This window comes from Hyaena hyaena, unplaced genomic scaffold, assembly GCF_003009895.1.
Source record: "Hyaena hyaena isolate Hyena2069 unplaced genomic scaffold, ASM300989v1 scaffold_0, whole genome shotgun sequence".
Lineage (NCBI taxonomy): Eukaryota > Metazoa > Chordata > Mammalia > Carnivora > Hyaenidae > Hyaena > Hyaena hyaena.
This window is the reverse complement of record NW_024080632.1, coordinates 4214361-4240205: the sequence shown is the minus strand read 5'-3', so window position 1 is coordinate 4240205 and position 25845 is coordinate 4214361. Positions and strand designations below refer to the sequence as shown.

At 43.9% G+C, this 25845-nt stretch overlaps 2 protein-coding genes across 10 annotated transcripts in view; one reads left to right on the top strand and one right to left on the bottom strand.

Moving 5' to 3' along the window:
- The first annotated feature begins 1006 nt into the window (after positions 1-1006).
- Positions 1007-20802, top strand: RNF34 (ring finger protein 34). Of its 3 annotated transcripts, XM_039256660.1 has the most exons (7): positions 1007-1091; positions 1451-1588; positions 12765-12983; positions 14801-15208; positions 16709-16834; positions 17102-17303; positions 19398-20802. In XM_039256660.1, exons 3-7 carry the CDS (start codon positions 12780-12782, stop codon positions 19586-19588), a joined length of 1131 nt encoding a protein of 376 aa, XP_039112591.1. In that variant the 5' UTR covers positions 1007-1091; positions 1451-1588; positions 12765-12779; the 3' UTR covers positions 19589-20802. The 3 variants fall into 3 exon arrangements, with proteins under 3 accessions (XP_039112591.1, XP_039112515.1, XP_039112445.1); XM_039256584.1 differs by lacking the exon at positions 1451-1588; XM_039256514.1 differs by lacking the exons at positions 1007-1091; positions 1451-1588 and adding an exon at positions 7223-7329.
- A 3065-nt stretch (positions 20803-23867) lies between these two features.
- Positions 23868-25845, bottom strand: part of KDM2B (lysine demethylase 2B) — a 125427-nt gene continuing 123449 nt past the window's right edge. For 5 of the 7 annotated variants that reach the window (XM_039231954.1, XM_039231684.1, XM_039231735.1 and 2 more), the window contains 2 exons: positions 25024-25151; positions 23868-24853 (listed from right to left, as the gene is read on the bottom strand). In XM_039231954.1, coding sequence (XP_039087885.1) covers positions 24785-24853; positions 25024-25151 — 197 coding nt within the window. In that variant the 3' untranslated portion in view covers positions 23868-24784. Of the gene's footprint in view, positions 25152-25845 lie in introns of all 7 variants that reach the window. The other 2 variants (XM_039231809.1, XM_039232014.1) reach the window with 2 other exon arrangements.

The window sequence follows — 25845 nt, the reverse complement described above, 5'->3', positions numbered from 1 at the left end:
CATTATCTCAGCAGCCCTTGAAGAAAAACAAGTACGCTAAAATAGAAGCTAAAAAATAAGTATTTTTGCCACCTGAGGAAACGGCGTTAAATCCCACATGGTGCATATAAGCAAACCTGTTTAAAAAGGAAATACAACAGTCTTAGGTCCTCATGAGAGGTAAGTGAATTGGCATCTTCCTGTGTCTTTCTCTACATACTGATGGAGTTAGAGGGGAGAGGAAGTGTAGGAAAACCAACGTAATGTCATACAGTCGGACTGAAGAAACCGATACTTTATTTTACAACCTCAATTTTCTCTAAATAAAGTCAACTCCAAGGTCTCATCTGAATTCTCTCACTGTGTTAGGATTTGGTTGTTTTGAACGTCGTTCTAAAAGAGCAGCTGGGATTTGAGAACCGTTGGTTCAAGTGTTTTCAATAAAACCTTGGTTTTAAAGCCGCGTCTTTGAGTGCGCAGCTTGCCGCAGCTCACCTGACCCTCCCGAGAGGAGACCTAAGGTCATTACCGAGTGTTGAGAGGCTTGAAAGTTCCGGGAGGAAATCCGAGGCCCAGCTCTGACAGCTATTAAAAAAAAAAAGCCTTCAATCCAACCGGCGCTTTCAAATTACCACACCCCTTTCTGCCTTCACTGCCCTGGAGACTTTACCACTAGCCCCAAAGCTAAATCTCTGCTTACACAGGTTCCTCAGGGAACGCTGACTCTTATTTCAACGACCCAACCAAGAAATGCGCCCCAGGGGGTACCTCCCGCCAACGCCCAGACCCGCCCAACTCGGCCCCGGACGGAATGGAGTCTTCCTCCGGCTACCCGGCAGGCCGGAGGCCCCGCCCCTTTCCCCCCACTTCATTGGCTCTGGTGACCGGCCCCCCAAGAACTGGCTCCGGATTGGCCGACTCCGCCGCCGCTCGGCGCTCTTCCCGGGGGCGTGAGGCGGGCGTGACTACGCCCCTGACGTCCGGACGCTCGGTCGCCGCGGGAGGCGCCGTAATCGCGGCCCAGAAGGAAGGAGGGCGGCTGTGCGAGGAGCTGCTATGGTGCTTAGTTCCCCGGCAGAGCCGACCGAGACGCGGCGGTCGCGGCCATGAAGGTGAGAGGCCGGTGGGGCCGGGCAGTTCCTCCTCGCCTCTCCTAAGTGGCCGGGACGCCTGAAGTGCCTTCCTTTTGCCTCAGCGGCTAACCCCGGCGGCACCTCGGAGAGCTCTGCTGAGGGGCGTCCCGGGCCGGCGTCCGGGCCCTGACCGGCCCAGAGCGGAGATCCTGGGCTCCGGGACCTCTCCAGCTCCCGCAGCGCCTCCCTGCAGCGAGCCTGAGGAGGCAGGAGAGGACGGGAGTCCCCCGCGGTCAAGCCTGGTTGGCTCGTCTTTGCTCCTGGCCCGGTCCTCTTCCTCGGGGACCTGAGGCAGACCCCCTAGTTCCCGCCTCAGCCCTCCATGCTTTTGCCCACAGCGTGCCCTCTCCCGTCTCGAGTCCTTGAACTAACCCAGATGTCGGGAACACTACGGGACTGTCGCAGGATGCAGTCTGCAGGATGAGGAGAAAAAGGAGTTAGTGTGGAGAGTCGTGAGGCTGGGGCCAGGCTAACAGGTTAGAAATGGCTCGGGGCGCCCTGCTGAAGGATCTCAGGCTTTTCACTGGGGCCGTGACCTAGAGCGCTAGCAAACTAGAGGTGTTTGCATCGCCTCTAGGTACGCAGCAAGTAATTTGACAGCTTGAGTTCTTCAAGGTGGGTGTGAGAGCGTGGGAACAGCAGTGAGTGATAAGTTGAAGGGGAAGGGGGAGACTCTGGCCTACTTTGGGGAGCCGATTTTCTCAACTCGATCGCTGAGAGTTCTGAAGAGCTCTGTGTACGACAGTCAATTCAGGTATTGATTCATTTGCTGAACTCCAACCAAGCGGGATAAGGTGATCCTCTTTGAGACCTGGACAGTTTTATTAGTCCCAGTGAGGAAGTGTGCTCGCCGTGGGTAAGGAAGATAGCCGGGAACCGCTAGCCTCACACCGCACCTTCACAAAACCCCACCGATTCACCGTGGAAGATTGATAGGGAGTGTCAAATGGCTGGAGACATTCAGCAAGTATTTTTGCGGTAGTAAGAGGGAGACTCGCTGAGTTGAAGTAATTGAAAATGCAGCCCCACCTTTTAGGAGTTTGCCAATCAGGAGAGAAAATGGGTCCTCAACCGTGTTACAAAGCAGCCTATGATGTAAGATATCAAAACCTAAATGTTCTGGAGCAAGAAAGATTTCTGGCCGCAGGAAACAAGGAAGGTTTTTGGAAATAACTTGTTTTTTAATGTTTATTTTTGAGAGAGAGAGAGAGAGAGACAGCATGAGCAGAGGAGGGGCAGAGAGAGAGAGAGAGAGAGAGGGAGACACAGAATCTGAAGTAGGCTCCAGGCTCTGAGCTGTCAGTACAGAGTCCGTTGTGGGGACTTGATATCACGATCGGTGAGATCATGACCTGAGCTGTAGTCAGTCGCTGAGCTGTCTGAGCCACCCAAGTGCCCCGGAAATAGCTTTTTGAACAGTGTGTGAAAGTTTGAGGATACTGTAAGACTTTTTTTTTAATGTTTTTAAAAAATTGATTTGAGAGAGACAGTGCAAGCAGGGAAGGGGCAGGAGAGGGAAAAAGAGAATCCTAAGCAGACTCATTGCTCAAACCCACGAACCAAGGGATCATGACCTGAGCTAAAATCAAGAATTGCATGCCCAAACGACTAAGCCACCCAGGCATCCCTAACACCTTATTTTTAACTTCCTGGTATAGTTATAAAATATTTTAATTTAGAATGCCTGTTAAAATACCTAAAACTAGCTTTCTTTCCTGAAAACCATCATCTTGCTGTGTTAAGATTCAGGAACAAAATAGGTGTGTGTGTGTGTGTGTGTGTGTGTGTGTGTGTGTGTGTGATCTCAATGTCAGTATCTTGAGTATTACATTTGTGGCCCATCAATGAACCAGATGTAGAAAGAGAGAAGTAGGGACGGGTCCAGAGTTAACTTTTTTAATCTAGTTCTTTAAAATCAATTTAAGTGGAAGATACTGCTGAGTTGAAATTTTAGAAACAAAGTTTGGTGGTAGGTAAAAATGTAGCAAAGGTATATACTTTTTGAAGCAAAGTGCAGACCTAAATAGACAGCAGTGTGTGCAAAGAGGACCATTATGAAGATTGCTGCTTTTCATTTATGTTTTTATAGAAAGTGGATTCATGAAATACAGGATTTTGGCTATTTATTATCTAAATTTGTTTAAAATTGAAATTGTAGACTATGCTCGTCTGTAGATTTCTGGGCAGGGTCAGTGATTCCTGATGTCCTGGAATTCTAACATGTGAATGTTCACCCAAGCAAGTACTACTTTCAGTAGAATTAAATTCCTTTTAAAAGGTTAAGCAATCAGAAAATTACATCTTCACTCAAACCCAGGAGTAGCTGACTTTAGTGTGTGTGGAATCGGTATTTTCTTACTTTAACTTGTTTATTTAGAAACTGATGTTTTGAAGTAAGTTTTACCACTCAAAGACTCCAGTAACTAGAGTAGCATCTAATTAACGCCCTATATGGGTTTAAAAAAAAAATCCATCTTGGTGTCATATACTAATTTGATTTAATCCTCTTTCCTGTTTTTCCATATTTATACTGATCTCAGGTTTTTGGGTTTTTTTAACATTTATTTTTGAGAGAGAGAGAGGGAGTCGAGGATCTGAAGCAGGCTCTATGCTGACAGCACTAAGCCCAGTGCGGGGCTGGAACTCAGGAATTTTGAGATCACAACCTGAGCCAAAGTCAGATGCTTAACTGGCTGACCCACCCAGTTGCCCCTATATTAGTCTCACCCTTAATTGTACTAATCATGTTCATTCTTCCAAGCTCAAAATGAGAAATTAAGGACAAAGTAATCTGTTGGATATAATTTCCTCCCCCCACCTCTTTGAAAGGTGGAGTGGTGCTAAGGATCAAGTATACTGTTTAAACATATATATATATGTATATGAGGAATGTAACATTTATGATTTCTAGAACACTTTTTTAAAAATGTTTGTTCATGAGAGAGAGACAGACAGAGTGTGAGTGGGGGAGGAGCAGAGGGGGGGAGGGGGAGACACAGAATCTGAAGCAGGCTCCAGGCTCTGAGCTGTCAGCACAGAGCCCAGTGCGGGGCTCGAACCCACGAACCAGGAGATCATGACCTGAGCCCAGGTCGGGCACTTAACCAACTGAGCCACTCAGGTACCCCAGAACACCTTATTGTAAAAATCCATCCATCAGTTTGGCCAAATGGCTTGTCTAAAAATATGCATTTTAAGATCATCATCTGTTTTTGCAGCTTGCTTAATGTCCACGTTGTATGAGAGAAAGAATTTAGAACGTAGAATTTCTTCCTTTGTGGTATATAGTCTGATTAGTAGATAATTAAATAAGATAGTTGATAATTTCAATAAGAAATCCTTTCACATTTTAAGGAGCATGCGCTTCTCATGTGGCTCTACATAAGTTAAAGATTTTTGATAATTATCTCAACTGTCTCTTCTGCTTTGTTTTCTTCTGGTAGTCCTGAGTTCTGTAGGAAACTGTAAACCTTTTTTTTTTTTTTTTTATCATCACTAGTGGTAAGATTTGAAATACTTTTTCATGTTGTTTAACACAAGGACATTAAGTTTTAGCAAACAAAATTGTTGGGAGTTGAAACTCTGGCAAAGTTTTCATTGGTGGAAGAATTGGATTCCTGCTTTGTCCTAGTTAGCTTCATACAACATCCAAGAAAATTAATATTCTTGAGTTTGAAACCTGGAGGTTCATCTTTAAGGTAACTGTATAATGTATTTAATTGAGAGTTATGGCAAGCAGCTCTTAGGAGGTGGCATTATTATTACTGCTCTTTACCTATTTTAATCAAAAGCAAATGATAAAGGGGTAACTGGCTGGTTTAGTTCGTGGAGCATGCAACCCTTATCTTGGGGTCGGGAGTTCAAGTCCCAAGATGGGCACAGAGCTTATTTTCTGGTTTTTTTCCTGCTGTTTTCAAATGCATCAACTTTCTCTTTCATTGACTGTCATTTAATCTTCATGGAAACCAGCATGGCTTTTTTTATTCTTCATTCTAATTTGCCTAGTTACTGCTGTATTTGGTGGAATCATTAAAAAGGATCACATCCTGATGTGGTTTAGAATAGGATTCAAAATTTGCAGCAAACATTTTTTAATTGAGCATTTTGAAATTATTCTACCCCTGCAGGGATTCTAAAAGCATATTAGATCACATACACACATTCAATCAAAGATGGTTGAACCTTGAAGCCATTTGAAAACCTGGCACTCTTCCAGAAAGAAGCCAGAGATACAACATATTTCCTCTTGCTTTTGACTGAAATGATGATCAGAATGGGCTTACATTGTGTGAATCTGAGGAATCTGAGAGAGTGCTTCTAAAACTGGTGGTGTATCATGGAAATAAATGTCACAGCACTGGAAACTCAGTCCCACTTGCAGGCAAATTGTCAAGGTTTGGGATACACTCACCCCCTCTATACTCATACAGAGGGGAGAGACTTTCTAATTCCTCTTCTAGGAAGAAACAATATAATACAAACACTTTCAGCATTTATGGTATCAGAGAGAGAAGAGAACTTTTATGTAGGTAAGTTTTAGCACAGGAGCCACATGGTACTTTCTGGGACTTTCTCAGATCTGTCTTCCTATGGGGTGGTGGCATTCTGATCAACTGGACAGCAAGCTGCTGTTGGTCAGCTGTGCTGGTGACTGGCCTGTTACCAAGACTAATGGGCTACAGAGCTAAAATCATGCTTTCAAATTGGCGTAAGAAAAAAAAAATTTACATTTCTGTTTGTATTATTTCTTAATTAGTTCCCAATTGGGAGTTGTCATTACCTCCCCTCCCCCCCCCCCCAAAATCTTGGTGCACTGGCTTTGGAAAAAACACAAAAACTGGCATTGGATACCAGAATAACATGAGGAGGTCTAGGTGTCTGGGCCAGTCCAGGCAAAAGGCTTTAGACCTTCATTTTTTACCATGGGCCATATGAGTTTTTAGTATGATATCTAGTTCTTAGCCTATACAAGCCAGGTAGGCCATGTCCCTTGAGTATTCTATTCGGGAGTAGTTTTGGCGTAGGGGGGTATATAGGAGAGGGCTTAGATTATCATGAAAATAATTTCACTAGTCATCGGTGAATAGAAAATAAACTGCAAACACAGTTAAATTCCCTGAGTTAGTTTTGTGCCAGTCATAGTAGATAGTTGTCTTATTCAGTTATTTTCCATTTCTGAACTACATTTATGGTCAAGGGAGGAAATGTTGCCATCTTTACAGATTGTTCTTCCAACCTCTTGGATTCATGTGGTTTAGCCTGTAGAATCTTGCTCTCAGCCATGATCCCAAGTAGGATTTAGAATTGTTAGTCACAGATCATAGCTGTAGTTTTCAGAGATCTGGACTTTGGCTTCACTCATAGAAGGGTAGCTTTTTTTTTTTTTTTTTTTTTTTTTTATCAAAAGATGAATGGCGACCCCTGTGTAAATATCACACCTTTATGAAATTGGGGCAGAGTAACAACTCAGTGACTTTAGTGCACATTTAAAAGCCAAAGGGCTGTGCCTTGTATACTGTCTAGGAATTAAGTTTGCTCAGAAAATCTAGGAGGAAATGTAGTAGTTTGGAAAATATGCTCCAGTCTTATTACCAAAAGGTGAACAGAGAATGAACAAAGGAAAAATAAGGGAATGCAGGCTGTTTAAACTGGTGGAAGATCTTAAAGGATAGAGAAGACTGTGGGAAAGAACATGAACCCGGGTCTCTAAATCTAAAGCTTTTAAAGGGAAGATGCAAAAAAAGGGAAGCTCTTTGGCTAATACCAATGAGATAAGGTAACTGGGCTCTAGGGATCTAGAGGCAGAGAGAGTCAAGAGCTCAGCGGATCAACTGGCATGTTCCTTCTCCACACCCCCCTTCAAGAGCCCACATTCCGTAAACTGCTGGGAAAACACTCTCTGAAATACTTTCCTACTTTTATACATTGTGTCATGTGAAAATTGGGACTATTAGACCAAGTAGTAACAAAATCTGGACAGATTTGAAAGGGGAAAAGCAGTGTAGGGCACTTCAAGCATTATTAGGTGAACGTCACGGTAACGGTTGTGAGGTAGGAATGCCTGTGCCCTGAGAGGGCACGCAGAAAAAAAAATTTAGGGACTTGGGAAGTTAAGGAAAAGTGCTGGAAGATGAAACCTACTAAAGGGGAGGCAAGGAAATGGAGCTCAACCAAGCCAGGGAGGAATAATCTTCCAGATGGATTCTTCAACTTGCAGGTGAAGAAGGACAAAAATAGTCTGAACAACGGCTGCTGTTGACCCAGAAATCGCTTTCTTCCTCCCAGTATTGGACATTTCACACAAGAGAACGTGGAGAGGAATACGTTAGGAAATAAGTTGGGGCCAAAAAGCAAAGAGTAAATAAAATGATGGAATAAATTAAAAATGAAAGAAGGCACCAAATTTCAACAAAAGTTCCAGGCCAATATGTGGAAAGGAACTAATTTAAGAATCAGGTGAAATTGTTAAAAACTCAGCCGAACCTTTCTGAAGGGCCTAGGGGAGACCATAGAGGGAGAGGAAACAGCGGAGGTGTGCCCTACTCCTGCAGGGAAGGATTGTCCACAAGTCATGAGGAACGTTTGGCTCAGGTGTTGGTCCTGGGACTCAAGGGGCCCAGGCTTCTAGAAGTAACCACAGCCTCTTTTTGTCCGCACTCTGCTCAGAGTGGTTTTCCAGCTGAAACATGTAGGCAGGAAAGAGAAATCACCTAAACTGAGCAGGTGTTAACCTTGTAACCTCTGCTGTAATTTGAATCAAGTGGGGAGCTTAAAATTCTGGGGGTACCTGGCTGGCTCAGGGGAGCATGTGACTCTTAGTTTCTGGGTTGTGAGTTCAAGCCCTATGTTGGGGGTAGAGATTACTTTAAAAAATAATCTTAAAAAAAATTCTGATGCCTCAGGCTAAACTCAGGCTGGGACCCAGGCATCGGTATTTTTTAAGGCTCCCCTGTTGAATCCAAACACTATTTTTAGGGCCATGTCCCAGGCCTATACGGGTTCCTAGCAGGAGACCAAGGCAGCAGCCCCTGAGGTGCAGAACTAAAAATCCCTGTTCCCAGGAAGTCAGGGAGGTGGAATCACTGAAGAGATCATCTTCACCTGAGTACTAGGGTGCCAGAAAACGTGGGGTTAAAGGGGGGAAATGGAAATTAATTTTTAAAAATATATTGGATGGGAAGGAAAGGTACTTGAAGTAAAACTAGTGACTGGGGCTTCCGCGATTGCAAATTGTTGAACTTTGAAGAAGGCTGGAGTGTTGCAAATGCTATCATCAGAGGGTAACAGTATAAGTAGGTAGGGTTACCCTGAAGTGTGAGTATTATTGGGAAATTTTGTCTAAATTCCCAGTGCTGATGAGGCTGAGATCTAAATCTTTTTTGGTGCTTCTCCTTTCCTTCTGCTATGGTCTTTGGCCAAGTTATACTAAGTATTAGGTTGTAGTAACATACCTTTGCCTGGGACAACACTTTGAGGGTTGCCTTGAGCTTTTTTATTTTTATTTATTTTTTTATTTATTTTTTATTTTTTTAATTTTATTTTAAAATATTTATTTTTTATTTTTTTTATTTTATTCCTTTGATGAACAAAGGAAGATAGGAGTGTTCTTTTACCTTCTGGGGAATGAAGAAGAAATTCCCTCCCCTTTATAGAAACGAGGAATGGGATAAAGTTGTTACTCTCCAATATTGATATCTGTATAGAGATTCTACCTGTTTTCCCCAAGTAAATCCTTCTGTTCCCTTCACAAGAGCTGTGAATATTTGCAGCCTAGAATTGTAATCATCCTACTCATTTATACGGTTTGAAAGTGTGTATTCTTCCTTAATTCTCATTGTAAAACTGCTTTCTGGCAGAAAACAAACTGTGTGACAGTGCTACTTAAGAGGCACCTTCATCTGAGATTTCGTACCTGCTAGGTTAGAGTCCTTCTTACCTTTAATACTTTCTCAGCAAGACACAATTGGATCTTTCTGGGTAGCTTGCAAAATGTAATGTTACGTTGCCTTTTAAGAGGTAATATGAAGAAACCTTTTACACGGTTATTTTCTTATCAGTCATGGTGGTGGAACTAGATGGTGTGGAAGAAGGGAGTCGTGTCCACAAGGAACTTTCCGTCGTGTCTACAAGGATCTTTCAGTTGTTTGGGGGAGGCAGCATCACCGGGAGTCAGAGGGTTATGGATAAAAGCCAACACAGCTATTTAACTGTAGTGTAGCTAGGTCAGCAGGAAGTGGAAGCTTACCCAGAACTTTACTTCTTTAAATCCTGGAATGAAGAAGAGTTTATCCCAGTGATGCTTTCTGCATTTGAGATATTTCCTTCCCAAAAATGTTACGTGCAAATTGAATTTTTAGTTTCCAACAGTAAACTTGAAAACCATTATTTTATATATTTTTAATTCCAGTGTAACTAACACAGTATATTAGTTTCAGGTGTTCTGCAAATTGAAATTTTAAAAACATTTTCAGTTTTAAGAGCTCATTGTGCATGCGTGTGAGAGAGAGAAGTAATCTCTGTGCCTAAAGTGGGGCTCAAACTCATGACCCCGGAGATCAAGAGTCCTGTGCTCTACCAAATGAGTCAGCCAGGCACCCCAAGAGCTCATTGTTTAAAGCACTGAAGGTAAATCTTTTGCTAAAAGAATGCTTTGTTTAAAATGCATTTTTACAATTTTTATTGAAGTATATGCAATGTTGCATTAGGTTCAGGTATACTGCATAATAACTAGATGGATTTGGCACCTCTATACATTATGCTGTGCTCCCCACAAAAAAGAACACTCACTTTAAATGAACTTAATAAATCTGGATTTTCATACTTTTATGTTTGAACATACCATGGCTCTCAAGTCTGAGGTATATATTTAAAGGTATGAACTATTAATTATAATTTAACTGACTTTTAAAGGCATCACTGTTTCTCTAGAATTATAGGGTATGGAGCCATATAATACTCACATCAGTGACCCTGATACTTAAGACTGTTTGAACCTTATATTGTGGTTTCTTATTGCTTTACCTTCCTCCTTTCCCTATATTTAATATAGTATGTTACTTGTGGGAAGTAGCAAGAATAGCATGATCCTTCTATAACATTCTAAATAGCCTTTTGAGGTTGTTTAGAAAAAACATTTTTAAGAGCTTGTTGGACAAATAGTAAATGTTTGATAGAGTTAGATAATAAAATATGAAACTATGTGACCGTTTTAACTAATCAGATCTCACCTACCTGGACTTCCATTACCTATCACATTATCTAGAGTCTAGAATATGCTTAAGAATTAGGACAAGGGGCAAACAGTTCATTGGTTCCAAACACTACATCTTTTATATTTTGCTTGGGAAAGTACCTTGAGCCCTCACTGAAAATATATTTTCATATATACTTCTGACATGCTTGGTTATCAGCTGAGTCTGCAGTAAAAAAGGAGGGTGCTGGACACGAGTATAATGTTAGCAGTGGTGCCGCTCAGAAAGGGAAGATAAGAAGGGCGCCTGGGTGGCTTAGTCGGTTAAGTATCTGACTTTTGCTTAGGTCATGATCTCGCAGTTCGTGGATTCAAGCCCCGCTTTGGGCTCTGTGCTGACTGCCAGCTCAGAGCCTGGAGCCTGTTTCAGTCTGTGACTCCCTCTCTGACCCTCCACTGCTCACGCTGTCTCTCTCTCTCCTAGAAATAAATAAAAATATTAAAAAAAAAAAAAGGGAAGATAAGAGAGAAAAATCCAAAAGGCAGTACATTAATTTCAGGACCTTCAGTGGACAAATAGCCCTTACTCCCTGGAAGTTCATGACAGTTATCTAGTCATCAGAAATTGTTTCGTATTTTCCGTTTGAAAAGATAGGATCACTGCTTTTATGAAAATATGTTTTTAATGTCAAAGCAATGTATTCTTTATAAAAAGTTTGGAAAGTAGAGCAAAACTTGAGAAAATAATTGTATACAAGTTACTTAAAAACCTAGAGCTTCAGTTGCCATTTTGATGTTTTTCCCAGTCATAAAAAAATTAAAAATTTATATATGCCATACTTTATTATACATGGCTATGAGTGAGAACAGAAGTTTAATGAAATTAAGTAATTTGAATGTATATACTTTTTTAAAAATGTTTATATTTGAGAGAGAGCGCACGAGCATGTGGAGAAGGGGCAGAGAGGGGGACAGAGAATCTGATGTGGCAGAGAGCCCAATGCAGAACTCAAACTCGCAGACCTCAAGGTCATGACTTGAGCCACAGTTGGGTGCTTACCTGCTTTATTGTGCTATCTAATACAGTGGCCACCAGCTGAAGGTTGCCAGATGGAATACAGGATGCTACGTTAAGTTTGAATTTCAGATAAGCAACAAGAAGTTATTTTGGTGTAAGCATATCCCACATGTCACAGAGCCGGTACTTCTGTCCAGTCATTTGTGTGTGCGTGTACGTGCGTGCGTATCATTTTCAGTGTGTATGGATTTTTTTTTTAACAAAATTGGGTTCATGTTGTATCTTTTCCTTTTGTTTAACAATGTGTCATGAGTTTACCCATTGCCAAATATTCTTTGAAAATACCAGAAAATTATCTCTTTCCAAAGAGCTTAAAATTGTGATGCTTAAAATAATAATTTCTCGGGGTGCCTAGATGGCTCAGTCGGTTGGGCGTCCAACTTCAGCTCAGGTCATGATCTCATGGTTTGTGGGTTTGAGCCCCGTGTCGGACTGTGTCCCTGACAGCTCGGAGCCTGGAGCCTGCTTCGAATTCAGTGTCTCCCTCTCTCTCTGCCCCTCCCCTGCTCATGTTGTGTCTCTATCAAAACAAAAACAAAAACAAAAACACCTCTGAAAACCACAGTGAGATCTCCCCTCCCACTTACCAGAATGGCTGTTATCAAAAAGACAAGAAATATGTGTTGGAGAGCATGTGAAGGAAAGGGAACCTTAGTACGCTGTTGGTGAGAATGTAAATTAGTGCAGCCACTCTGGAAAACAGTATGGAGAATCCTTGAAAAATTAGAACTACCATAATCCAGCTATTCCACTTCTGGGTATTGATTTGGAGAATATGAAAACACTAATTTGGAAAGATCTGTGTACTCACAATGCCCATGGCAGCATTATCACAATAACCAACATATGAAAACAACCTACGTGTCCATTGAATGATATTCATGTGAATGATGATATTTTGTGGTTAATGCATACAACGGAATACGACTCAGCTGTAAAAAAGAAGGAAATCTTGCCATTTGTAACAACACAGATGGACCTTGCGGGAATTACGCAAAGTGAAATAAGTCAGGCAGAGAAAGACAAATATTATATTTTTACTTATATGTGGAATTTCAAAAACCAAACAATGGACAAACTCACAGATGAACAGACTGCTGGTTACCAGAAGGGAGGGCAGGGGGTGAGACCATGGGCGAAATGGGTAGAGGGGCTCAGTTGTATGGTGATGGGTGGTAACCGGACTCGTGGCAATCACTTTCTAGTGCATCCAAGTATTAAGTACATCCAAAATTCATTATATACCAATTTTACCTCAATTAAAAGAACAATCTCAAAGTTACTCAGAGCAAATGTCTCTCCAGAATGGCATTCCCGGAAGTTCCTAGAAACCCCAAGTTCCACTCAGATTTAAACTGTGGTCTCTACTTATGTCCCTTTCCAGGCGGGTGCCACGTCTATGTGGGCTTCATGCTGTGGGCTGCTGAATGAAGTCATGGGAACTGGAGCTGTCCGGGGCCAGCAGTCAGGATTTGCAGGAGGCACTGGCCCATTCAGATTTGCACCAAATTCTGATTTTTCCACTTACCCACCAACACCTGCGGAAGGGCCTAATATAGTTTGCAAAGCCTGTGGACTTTCATTTTCAGTCTTTAGAAAGAAGGTGAGTTGGATGAGATGTTCTATGCAAAAGACACATCACAATTCTTGATTGTATGTTATTTTGAGTGCTAATGAATCATTTCTTTTTATGAAAAATTCTTTTTTTTTACTGTTACCTTATGTAGAGCATTCTCACTTTAAAAAAAGCTTTAAGTTTATTTATTTTGAGAGAGAGAGCATGAGATGGGAGAGGCAGAGAGCAAAGGGAGAGAGAGAATGCCAGGCAGGCTCCATGATGTCAGTGAAGAGCCTGATGTGGGGCTCGAACTCACAAACCATGAGATCATGACCTGAGCCAAAACCAAAAGTCAGACGCTTAACCGACTGAGCCACTCAGGTGCCCTAAAAATATAAAAAATTCTTATTAATATGAGGGGCTCCTGGATAGCTCCGTTGGTTGAGCCTCTGTCTCCATTTCAGCTCAGGTCATGATCCCAGGGTTGTGGGATCAAGCCCCGTGTTAGGCTCTGTGCTGAGCATGGAGCCTGCTTAAGATGCTCCCTCTCTCTCTCTTTCTCTCTCTCTCTCTGTCCCACTCCCCCACTCTCAGGAGTGTGCTCTTGTCCTCTCTCTCAAATAAAAAAAAAAGTGCTGAGTTGAATGGACTGTATTACTGCTCAAGTTTTCTGACGAGGTATTGTTCTCACATTACTCAGGCGTCTTCTGAGCTCTGTGCTTTCATTCTTCCTGATGATGCTTATGTTCTGCAGCAAGGGATTTCATTGGTATGCAGTTTTGTTGAGGTGATTTACTGTAACTGACCTCAGGTTCCAAAAAATGTAACCCTACCCATATTCTTCACTCAAGTGAAGAAATAAGTGTAAGGTAACTACTGTGTGGAGGGTCAACATACAACCGTTGGGCTAAAACAGTTATTTTCTCTAGGATGGAAAGTCCTTTTTTTTCTGAGAACCACCATATTGCAAGGCCATCTCACAGTCTTTGATCACCAGTTTATCCTCTGAAATACTTCGGGAACAAGGTGTTAGCTGGTGGGAACAGTGCAGCAAGTAGAAAGGGCCACATCTTTGGGTCGTCTCTAAGCTTTGTTAGTCCAGTGGCTTTGAGTGTGATTAGGCCTCGGGCAGGGTACAGATGACTAAAATAGTGAGATCCTCTATTTGCTTGGAATGACCTTGAGATAATTTGTCTTTCTCTTTCTCTGTCCCTGTGTTGGGTCTCTCACCCAACTTGTCTTTATTTTTTATTAATTAATTTATTTTTACATTTATTCATTTTTGAGAGAAAGACCGTGCAAGTGGGGGAGGGGCAGAGAGAGAGGGAGACACAGAATCTGAAGCAGGCTCCAGGCTCTGAGCTGTCAGCACAGAGCCCGATGCGGGACTCAAACCCATGGACTGTGAGATCATGACCTGAGCTGAAGTCGGATGCTTAACTGACTAAGCCATGCAAGCACCCCAGCTTGTCTTTAAATGAGGAAATCATTCACATAGGAAAAGAGCAGGAAGAGTTTGTGGTGGTGCTTTCTTTGCCACGTGGTTTGAGTCAGCTCTGTTCTGCTAATTACATGTTTGCACCAAGGGGTGGAAAGGTTTTAATTCATTAACACAAAAGTGTGTGTTTTTCTTAAAGGGCTGTTCTTGAACTTCTGTGAATCCAAACTGCCTGAGCAGTAAGCGTTTCGATTTTCATGGCTTCCGGAACACCAAAGTGACTGTGAGAGTAGCCAGGTGCCTTGGGAGACTTTAGAAGAACTAAAATTGAATATTTAATAGAAGGCGGGAAGAAAACTAGTGCTTTCCCAGGGGTCTGTAGGTGGCTGTCATTGACTGCTGCTTTTCTGTGTTTCTTCTCCAGCATGTGTGCTGTGACTGCAAGAAGGATTTTTGTTCCGTCTGTTCCGTCTTACAAGAAAATCTCCGTAGATGTTCCACTTGTCACTTATTACAAGAGACGGCCTTTCAGCGCCCACAGTTAATGCGACTAAAAGTTAAGGATCTCCGGCAGTATCTCATTCTTCGAAACATCCCCATCGATACCTGTCGAGAGAAGGAAGACTTGGTAGATCTAGTTCTCTGCCACCACGGGCTGGGCTCTGAGGACAACCTGGACACGAGCAGCCTGAATTCCTCACGGTCCCAGACTTCTAGCTTTTTCACACATTCATTTTTTTCAAACTATACAGCCCCTTCTGCTACCGTGTCTTCGTTTCAGGGAGAGCTTATGGGTGGAGACCGGACCTTGGGATCTGGAGCTCTGGCACAGGTACGAGGCTGCGATTCCCCCACGGGCCTGGCGTGTCCGCTCCGCCCTGCGTGGTGGGGCCTTTATGGCTTTGCAGTCCCCTGTGGGAGCAGAGATTGCACACACCGCTGTCCCCCATGCACTCAGGCTCCCCTTCTGGGGGTCACGGAGCCTTGGTGGTGGGGAGCCCCAGAGTCTGCTCTCTCTGCTCCGCAGTCTCTTGACTCTAGTTACTTCAGTTTCCTTAGAAGTGAAATACTAACTATTGAATTAATGACTGAAAAGTAATGCATAAATATTTGCAGGATTATTTGTCAGGGACCATGTACATGATACTGTAAGTTCACCTCAGGCCCAGTTGCTTTGCTACAGTAAAATTGTTCTAATTCTAGTTAAGATAATGGGAAAAAGCCATCTGAATTAGTCAAAGGATGTGATTATTTACTAACTTCAGAGAAATGCCATGGAAGAATATTGTCCTAGTGGGGTCCTTGGGCATCCTGCTTGAATAACCTGCAAGGGCTTGTAATTAATGTTCAGCTGGTACATGATTCTAAACTGCTGAATGGATTGTTTTGAACAATTCTCTCCACATTTAATTTTCTCCCCTGAAGGAAGCAGTTAAAAGCAGAGGGAAATCTGGCCTACTTCCCTCCTAAATAGTCATAAAGTAAAGAAGTCCAAGCTAGTTTTATTATTTTTCCAAATGAGAGCTGGCATAATAATGATTCAAACATACGACACCTCTGACTTTTGTGCCACTTTTGGTTATAGGACCCCACTCGAGAGGTGTGGGTCTTTGGGTGCCGCGACATGGTACGTGAGAACCAGTGAGTGGGGTGGAATCTGAAACCGGGAACTGACCTAGAGTATTGTAGAGCTATGGTCAAAATCAAGTCTGAAGAGGAAAATCGGAAAGATGGTACATAACCCACACTGAACGTCTTTGTGTTCTTCCTAAAGAAGAGTACCTCTGATTGTTCAGGAATTTCTGAAAACTAGAACTAGCATCAGCCATCAGTGAAGAAGCCTAAAAAGCATTCTTTGGAGTCAGGATGTCTGAGTATGATGTAGTGGGATTGAGGTCTTTCAAATCAATTGGTCCTGCCACCTGGGCTGAACCCAGAGTTTGAGTTTCTCTCTGTATCTTAGAGGCTCCAGTTAGACCAGCCTCCACAGGTCCTTGGAGAACGATGTGGTGCAGTTACATATACTTACAGCTTTGGCATTTCGTGTTGGGACCTTTCTCAGGGAGTTAATGCTCTGGTGAGGTTTTACAAATTCACACACACAAAGGAACTTGGCTTTTGAGATCACTTTATGGAATGTAAGTTGTTTATGCAATCATTTAGGGTCCAGCTCTTTGGATCCAAGGTTGCTGTGGAGTATGCCAGGTGTTGGGGTCATTCTCAGGGGGGACCTGTGGAAAGGTTTTCTCCAGTGATAAATAGTGACAAAAACAGGGTTGATACCGTTAGGAAAATAGGATTCCTGACCTGATCAGATTGATTATATGTGTAGGTACAAAGTGAAATAGCTTCAGCAAACACAGAGGAAGAAGAAGAAGAAGAAGAAGAAGATGATGATGATGATGAAGATGACGAAGATGATGAGGATGATGACGATGACGAAAACTTGGAGGAGCGGGTGAGAACGCCTGTCAATTTGGTTTCCTTGACAGGTGAACCTGACAGGCAGGGAGAGGGCCCGTGCAGCTTTGTGCCACCTTAGCGCAGGCTGTTCCTTCTGGTTTGAATGTAGCATAATCTAGAAAACGCTTCAAGAACTGATGAGATGTCTGGGAAAAATAGCAGGGGCAGGGGTGACTACGAGGCGAGGGGAGTATGTAGTCGCCTAGCTGTGGGAGGGCTGCGTTCACAGAACGAAGCTCACGGAAGCCCTCTGTGATTGCAGATGCCCGGCCTCTCCAAGAAGCAAGTGAGAGCTTCGCTCTCTGACCTGTCAAGCCTCGACGAGGTGGAAGGAATGAGCGTGCGCCAGCTGAAGGAAATCCTGGCTCGGAATTTTGTCAACTATTCTGGCTGTTGTGAGAAATGGGAGCTGGTAGAGAAAGTAAACCGGTTATACAAAGAGAATGAAGAAAACCAAAAGTCATGTAGGTTTCTTTCTTTCTTTCTTTCTTTCTTTCTTTCCCACCAGTAGCCTTCTTTTGGCTTTTAAAAAGTGGGCTGTTTCTGCCACCATGAATGCACGTTTTTTGCAATAACTATCCTTTTATTGAGCGAATTAGATGAAGGAACATGTTTGTCAATCTGTTAAGTAGTAAGTGTATTCTGTGATGTTGGCTCTGAGATCACTAATGGCAGGGGTGTTAGGAAATCATTTGTTCAATCTGATTTCCTTTGCCATAATTTGTTAGAAGTCTAATGAAATTTGTTGTCGCTATAAAAATGCGTGTTTTCTCACTAACCTGGCAGGCCAATACTTCCATTAGCTCAATGGTAGCTTTTATTTTTTATTTAAAAAAAATTTTTTTTAATGTTATTTATTTTTGAGAGAGAGTGTGTGAGCAGGGGGGGTCAGAGAGAGAGGGAGACACAGAATCTGAAGCAGGCTCCAGGCTCTCAGCTGTCAGCACCGAGCTCAACGTGGGACTTGAACTCACAAACCGTGAGATCATGACCTGAGCTGAAGTCAGATGCCTCACCGACTGAGCCACCCAGGCGCCCCTCAATAGTAGCTTTTAAATCCTAACTGAGGGGAAAAATTCCCTAGAGGCAAGATGTTAAGTAGTTCTTATATCAAGTATTAGGTTTCTGTGTGAGTTGTGAGAAGATGAGGTTAAAAATTCCTCAACTATTGACTGATGAAGTACAGAGCAGAAATCCTCAGCCAGTGACAGGGCCAAGCCATAGGGCATTTATAGGCAAGAGAAAAAATTTTAGTGGTGTTTAGACTGACCTACTGTGTTCCTCTCTAAACAGCCCTCCCATCACTAACTTTTCCATCTTGAGTTTTTTTTCTCTAAATCTGGTTGTAACACAGCAATTATTGATGAATAGGTTTATGCCCTAAACATGCAGGAAGTGTTAGGGCATACCTAAGGCGATGGCACCCATGGTGGCAGATACAGGATCTTAATCCTCAGAGGTCCCACGCCTTGGCTGGGAAACGGAATCCTCGCAGTGAGAGAAAAAGCTCATTGACTTCGTAAATATAAATGCCAGCTGTGTATGGTGCATGCTGGTCATGTATAGCCATCCTCACCCCCGCCCTCCAGGAGTTTATGGTAGAGGAAGCCATGACAGGCACGTTTGCCAAAGTGCCTTTTTTCAGTTAATCCACTGCTCACTCTATCCCTGACCCAATCTCCAGCCTTGTGGAATATTCCTTTTGTTGGGAGCACGGCTGGAATCTTCCCTAGTTTGACTGGCTGAAACCACTTATGTTGAGACTCACCCCAGCAGTCTTCCCTAATACCCTTGACAGACCCTGGCTTCTCTGCTTTATGCTCAGAACTTGTAAGAGTTGGAAGGAGATTTCCATGCGGGAGAGGGGACCAAAGCCTAGCCTCTGATTCACTCAGCAGCCCTCTAGTGTCTTCTCCTTTGGCTCATCCCATGAATCCTTTTTCCCCAGTCCCTGGTTTTGATTTGAGAATCTTCTGATTGTTGTGGCATTGTTATTTCTCTTAAATTCAGAGACTACTGGCCCTTCAAGGCTGAATTCCTCTTCTTTTCTTTCTAACTATATTCATGATATATTGATCCCCTCTAAAACCTGTAGAAAGGGAAGCCTCAGTGTCCATGGCTCCAGGGACAAATCTCAGGCGGAGGTGAACTTTGTAAAATTCATTCAGCACTTTTCTTATTCAGAGGTTGGATTTTCTCAGAACCCAACTGGGGCCACAGAGCAAGGATGGCTTATCCATTTTGAGTTAGAGAAACTCCAAATGTACCTGGGTGGCCAGGGATACAGTTGGTCTTTAAGATACTTCTAAACTTCCCCCCAGGTGCAGGCCACTTGATGTTGGGCATTTCATACCTGGCCCTAAGCATTTCTCATTTATTCTTCACAATACAAGGCATAGACATTATTATCACGGCCATTTCCAGCAGATGGAAGGGAAGTGCAGAGAAGTTACAACCCTGGCCTCATTGGACACCTGCCGCAGTCACCCCAGGTGACTGCTTAGCGTGCCCATCAGGCAGCGCGGTGCCCACAGCCCCAGCTCTCTGTTGCCTTTCAGATGGTGAGCGGCTGCAGCTGCAGGATGAGGAAGATGACAGCCTGTGCCGGATCTGCATGGATGCCGTCATCGACTGTGTCCTGCTCGAGTGCGGGCACATGGTCACCTGCACCAAGTGCGGCAAGCGCATGAGCGAGTGTCCCATCTGCCGGCAGTATGTGGTGCGCGCCGTGCACGTGTTCAAGTCCTGAAGCCCCGGTTCTTCCCGACAGGACACTCTCCCCCAGGCTTGATCCCAGACATTTCAATGCACAGAAGGGATTGGAAACTTAACTGTTCAGAGGCTGAGACTATTTTTAAAAATTATTTTCACTATTAACTGGGGACAGAAAGATTCAACCCTAAATTGTGGCCACGTTGGTCCGTGCCATGCGCCTGTCAGCCTGTGGACATGCCGGCTCCCAGGTTTTGCTGGGTTTCATCCCGTGTCCGTGATCACTACTTGCTGACGAAGTCAGGCTGCTTACAGCGTCAGCTTACTGCTCTCTTTGGAGAACATTTATCCTGTTCTCTTATTTCTCCTTCATCCTATTTTTAACTTAAACTACTCAGATGTTTGAAACTTCTGTTCTCTTTGGATGAGATCACTGTCCACAAGTGGCCGACACGGTACACGCTGAGCAGTGGCTCCTGATGTCTACTTTATTAGTCATGTATATTTTAAATGCTACTATTTGATGAATGTAAGTTTCCACATTGTTGCTATTTCTGCGTTTAAACGTAATTGGGAACAAAGGACATTCTATAGTCAACTGCCAGGGCCTTAGACTCAACATGTCCATTTCTGTTCAGGTACAGCTTTTTAGAGCAAGGGCTGCCTCTAGGTTCATTCATTAGAGAGTGTGTGTGTTAAATTCTTTATTAACGTGTAAGCAGTTTACACTGTTTTGTATAGTGAAAGTGTATTTTCAGTGCTACCGCTAGCTAATTTGAACTTTAGGAATAAAATTAGATTTTAAAAAATGCTTTTGCTTACATTGTCCTAGCCAGTTCCTAATTCACTTGGGTTCAGCACGAATGGGTGTCTGCGCCTGGTGTAGCACCTTTCTTCACAAGGGACAGGAGCACCTTCAAAGACCTGCGGTGATCTCCCTTAGCTGCTGACTGACCAGTAAGGTTAACTACAGATTTGCTGTTGGCTATGACCAGGTATTGTGCCGAGTGCTTTCTGGTGCTCTTCAGCAGTCTCAAATAGCTGTTGCCTTGCTTTGTGAATGGGGAAACTGAGAAATTAAAGAACTTGTCTAAGATCTTAAAAAGTGGCCAGGACGCCTGGCTTTCGCATTTGGAAAAGCATGGGACTCTTGATCTTGGGGTCGTGAGTTCAAGCCCCACGCTGGGAGTAGCTTACTTAAAAAGTGGGTAAATGATTTGGAATGTGAATATCTCTTAATAGAGCTGTTACCAAGAAAGTGATAATAAAATATTTGATACTTGAAAAAAAAGAGGGAAGTGGCTAATGTCAGAATTTGAACCTAGCTCTGATTTTAATGTTAACTCCTCCACAACCACCCAGCAAATGAGAAACCCGATAGGAGCTTATGCAGAAAGGTTCCTGGGACACGAATGATCTGAAATCACTTTTATGTCTAAGCCTAAGCAGGGTGGTGTTGAGACCGGCTGTGGACTCAGTCCCCTTTCCCACTGGTAGTGGGCAGGTGTGTTTGTAAGCAATGCTGGCTTCTCAGCTGAGTCCTGTTGGGTTTTATTTGTTGATTCTGCAGTGGGTAGCACCACCTGCCTTTAAGTGCTCAGGATCTACAAGTCCATCAACAGATCTGCAAGGGAAGGGGGGGAGGGTGTCAGATAGGGGAGAAGGCCTAGTTGTGAAGAAAAGCATACCTTTCCACTTTTCCAATTCTTAGGGTCAAAGCATGCAAACCAAGGCCTCGTGGATATTTCAAACACCCTTCTCTCCTGTTTGCCTGCAGAGCGCAGGGCAGGTGCGGGCCATAATTCACGGTAAGCAGATCATGACCTCACCACAGAGCCAATGAAGCTCATCCCCCGCTGAAGCACCTACCCTGTCTGTACCTCTCAGACCATGAACTCCAGAAGTTCAGCCTTGTCCACAAATCACTAATTTGGTGGAAAGAAGTCTTCAAATACAGGCCGGCAAGTGATAGTAAACAAACTGAGATAGAAGCTGAGCAGTGGGTCTTAAATTAGGAAATTGAGATTTATTTGCATATGGTCTCAGCTTCAACCAGTGTGTTTGATGTTTCCTCTTAGATTTATAGACGTTGTCTCAGGTGCTTATTTTTAGCAAGAGAATTAAAAGTTTTAATGGTGGATTTTTTTTAAGAGCGTTTTGAGTAGCGCCTGGGTGGCTCAGTCCACTAAGCGTCCAACTTTGGCTCAAGTCGTGATCTCACGGTTCTTGAGTTTGAGCCCTGCATCTGGCTCTGCTGACAGCTCGGAGCCTGGAGCCTGCTTCTGATTCTGTGTCTCCCTCTCAGTGCCCGTCCCCTGCTCATTCTCTCACAAAACTAAACTTTTTTTTTTTTTTTTTAAATTAAAAGGTAATGTGAAGGAATCTTGTGTTAGGGAATAGCCAACAGAAATTTTTAGTCTAACAAGCTCGACAACTGAAATAACCACATCCTAAGTTAGGTACACACAGACTTGTTAGGCAGAGGGTAAACGTTTCTCTCTGCAATGTGCATTTTCTAGCTGGCATGTGCGGCCTCTTTAATGTTTTTGAACAGGTAATATACGCATAGAAGTCTGAAGGTCTACAGTGGTATACAAGGACATCTCTTTGCTCCTGTCCTCACAGTACAGAAGGAGAACATTCGAGGCTTTGGACATGCCATGGGATTATCCTTTGTCACCCTCAGGTTCCCTGGAAGAGGAGAGATGGAGCCTATTTTCTAGGGTAGGAAGTTCTGCCCTAATCCACGAAGCACTGCCTCTGGCTTAGGGTCCTTTTTTTGCTTCATCTGTTATGGTCTATGGAATCAGAGCAGCAATTTGCCAGCATTTAACTCAGGCTGGCTGCCTCTGAAGCTCATTTTTTTTTTCTGTTTTGTTTTTTTTTAAATGTTTTATTTATTTCTAGGAGAGAGAGAGAGACAGCTTGAGCAGGGGAGGGTCAGAGAGAGAGGGAGTCACAGACTGAAACAGGCTCCAGGCTCTGAGCTGGCAGTCAGCACAGAGCCCGACGCGGGGCTGGAACCCACGAACCGCGAGATCATGACCTAAGCGAAAGTCGGACGCTTAACCGACTAAGCCACCCAGGCGCCCCTGAAGCTCATTTTTAAAAATGACACGTCTATAGAGAAACTGTCCTGGGCTCTAACCTTAACCGGTTTGTTGAGTACACTTGGGAGAGCTCCCGAGCAACCATCACAGGACTGAGCCTGCCTCAAGCCTGCAGAGAATATGGTCTTGGTTCTGAGGCCTCCATCTGGTAGCTGTGATGCACCCCCCCCCCCCACCTCCGCTCGGCAGACCGGTGTCCTCCTGGAAACGTGACAGGAGAAACCGGGCCCTCTAACCCCGAGGACTATTCACCTAGAGAACACGGTTACCCGTAAAGCAATTCCCAAGCAAGAGGATGCCTTCACTGGACATCAGGGTAACGCTCATTCTGAAGTTCAGAGAACTCGGGCTGCCAAGAAAATGGAAACGTGGCCTCCTGTGTGGATGTTCCATGATGAACGAACAGGCTTGCAAAGGTAAGCCGCGTTTTTATAAACAAACAATGTTAAACGAATCTTACCTCTGTAAAGTGCATCTCCCCAGTTAAACTCTGGGGTTCACCAGCTGCAGATGTCTCCAGTTTGAGTCACAGGATCTCTGGGTTTAAACTAACTGGACGCGGCATGAGACCAGATGGGATCTAAAACCTTTTGCCGTGGCCAAAAACTAAGGGGAGCGATAAACTACCAAGGAAGGAAGCTGGGTTATTTTCTCCATTTTCACATTCACCAGAAATATGAAGTTGTGGGGCCCTGTTGGTTAAAAAAAAAATTTTTTTTTCTACGATCTAAAATTATTTCCACTAGTTTTCCTGTCTGCTAGCTGGGGAAGTCCTATCCAAGTGCCTTCAGCCACCCCGGCCAGAGGACACTGAGCAGTGTGTGGCCTCCATGGGCGGCCTCCAGGGAGAGGCTGAGGAGATGGACGTGCCCTACCGAGGAGGAAATGCCCAGTGGTCACGGAAGTTACTTCCTACAGGGTGGTCAGCGACACCCAATCAGGTAAGCCACCTCGCCCCTTCCGGCAGTTTGTACCAAATCCCTCCCTGAGACCGCTGGTGCAGCGGAGCCCTCCCCTCACGAGGCCTAAACCGGCTCTCTCTGAAGACGGGAAAAACATGGACCAAGGGGCCACTGCTTTTCTCCAGGGAATAAGAAATGACCGGGAACAAGAAGTTGTTTATGCCAGTGTCGAGACTACAGCCTCTGGATTTTTCGGTCGAATTTCTAGTCCGCTCCGAGAACAGAAACTCTCTAAGTCCAAGGGTGCTTTTTTGTACAATTGTTTATACAAATTCAACAAAGGTAAAACCGCGTCAGGAAAGGTCTAGGAAAACAACACCTTACAACAATGGCACTTATGGAGGCATAACTTTACAACTAGGAAACAGCCATGTTATAAACCTCGAACGAGAACTCAACTCACTTCAAAGGAGAGAAAAAAGGAAAAGAACGGCTATGTTGGATCATTTATTCTACTTGACTCACTGTATAAATTAATTTGTGTAGGTACAACAGCTCATGCGCTGGCTGCAAAACCCTCCTGAGTGCAAAGGCTGAAGTCTGAATTTTAAAATTTTGAGAAACAGGTGAGTTCTGTACAGAGGAAACTTGGCAAAGTGTCTTACTTCGACTAGAATTAACATAGATCCACATGCTTAGGTAATTCTTGACGTCCAAAGCGGGCTCTCAACTTCCAGTTAAACATGCTTTTAACGAGAAGGTCTGGGCCTGCTCTGCCAGATCCGGGCACGTGTGTCGATGAAGTACAGGTTAAGTTCTCTCCTCCCTTAGGGAAACCAGGAAAGTTGGCAATCTCAAAACAATAAAAACACAGGTATGCATTCAAACCTTGCATAAATAACTTTTAAACAATTTGTACAAAAATAGTTCTGCATAATGTAAGATGTAACAAAACCAAACAAACAAAATGTCAAGACGGCAGATGTGGTGTGTGGTCCACTTTACGTTGACACCAGCCCCGGAGCTGCAAGGACTGAGGCGTCCAAGACAAAACACCACCACCAGCAAAAACTACTAAGCTCGTGCTTCAGCAGGAGAATTTCTCCAGAGTCCATCCTCCTCTCCAGCGGGAATGTCTTCTTGGTAAAGGCCGCCTTAGAAATGGTCCAGAAAGCAGTGCAGCTATCGTTCAGACAGACCAAAGGAGAGTGTCCGGTTCACTCATCCCCAGAACAGGTGCTGGAGCGGCTTCTCCCTCGGCGAGACTTGCAAATGGAATCGTTCTGGGGTCTGTTGTTCCAAGTTCCAAATTGAAAATAAAAGCCCTACTTTTTTTAAAGTTTCTTCCCTTCCCCTGCCATGTCCCCTCCCCCCACCCTTCCCTTATTTACATACTTGTCCTCAGACTAACTCAGTTTTTGTAGGAGTTTTTCTTCCACTTGCCCAAACTGGACACTCACAGACATTTCAGCTATGAACTGCTCACAGCCTTCCTTGGTAACCTGCTTGCAGTACCTCAGGTCAATATGACAGATATTTCCACAGCGTTTGAAGAAGGACAGGCACTGGTCAGTAACCTTATTGCAGTCTGCAGGGAAGAGAAGACCACGTGAGATGGAGGAATCGAGAGACCGAAGGTCCCCCCCCAAGCAGTGAAGACACGTGAGAGCATATTCCCACCCCTCGTGCGAGGGGAAACCTGCACTTGTGTGAAAGCTCTTCAAATGACGAATGGTTCCATCTACCAAGTTATAAAGGTTAATATAGGCCTGAAAAGTGTTCAGAGCGTTTGAAGTGAAATCACTTAGAATCTTACCATTGCTTCTTTACATGTAAATATTCTCACATAAATAGGTCCCCTGTCTATGTTGTTCAACAAAGATAGATGCTATTTGATATATAGTGTGGCCCTAATAATATTGTTGATAAATACCTCCCCATTTGCATTATTGTGCACTTATCTGCTTATTCCCTTCAGATCCGCTCCAGGGGTGGGAAGCACAGGGTGAGAGGGAGAAGATCTCTATGGTCACCTTGGGGTCCTTTTCCCTCGTGGGGGCACCAGTGCTTTGGAGTGAGGTACAGCATGCTCGGGAGCCCCCTTACTAAATGGTTCCTGGAAACCCACCCAGAAAACCCCAAAGTGCTACAAAGGGCTGACGAGAATTCTATCTACGGTGAGCAAACCCAGAATTCGGAATCCTTCATCTCCCCCACCCCCCGACACACTCCTCTGCCACATCTTCTATTAATTTGTACGTTGCTTTTAACACCGTCTTTTG

What these genes read in the sequence shown, in the direction of transcription:
- RNF34 (XM_039256514.1), top strand. Translation starts at nt 7,243, where the DNA reads ATGAAACCTACTAAAGGGGAGGCAAGGAAATGGAGCTCAACCAAGCCA. An exon ending in ATGGATTCTTCAACTTGCAG is followed by an intron (nt 7,330 to 12,764) that starts GTGAAGAAGGAC and finishes GTCCCTTTCCAG; the next exon opens with GCGGGTGCCACGTCTATGTG. An exon ending in GATCTGGAGCTCTGGCACAG is followed by an intron (nt 15,209 to 16,708) that starts GTACGAGGCTGC and finishes TTATATGTGTAG; the next exon opens with GTACAAAGTGAAATAGCTTC.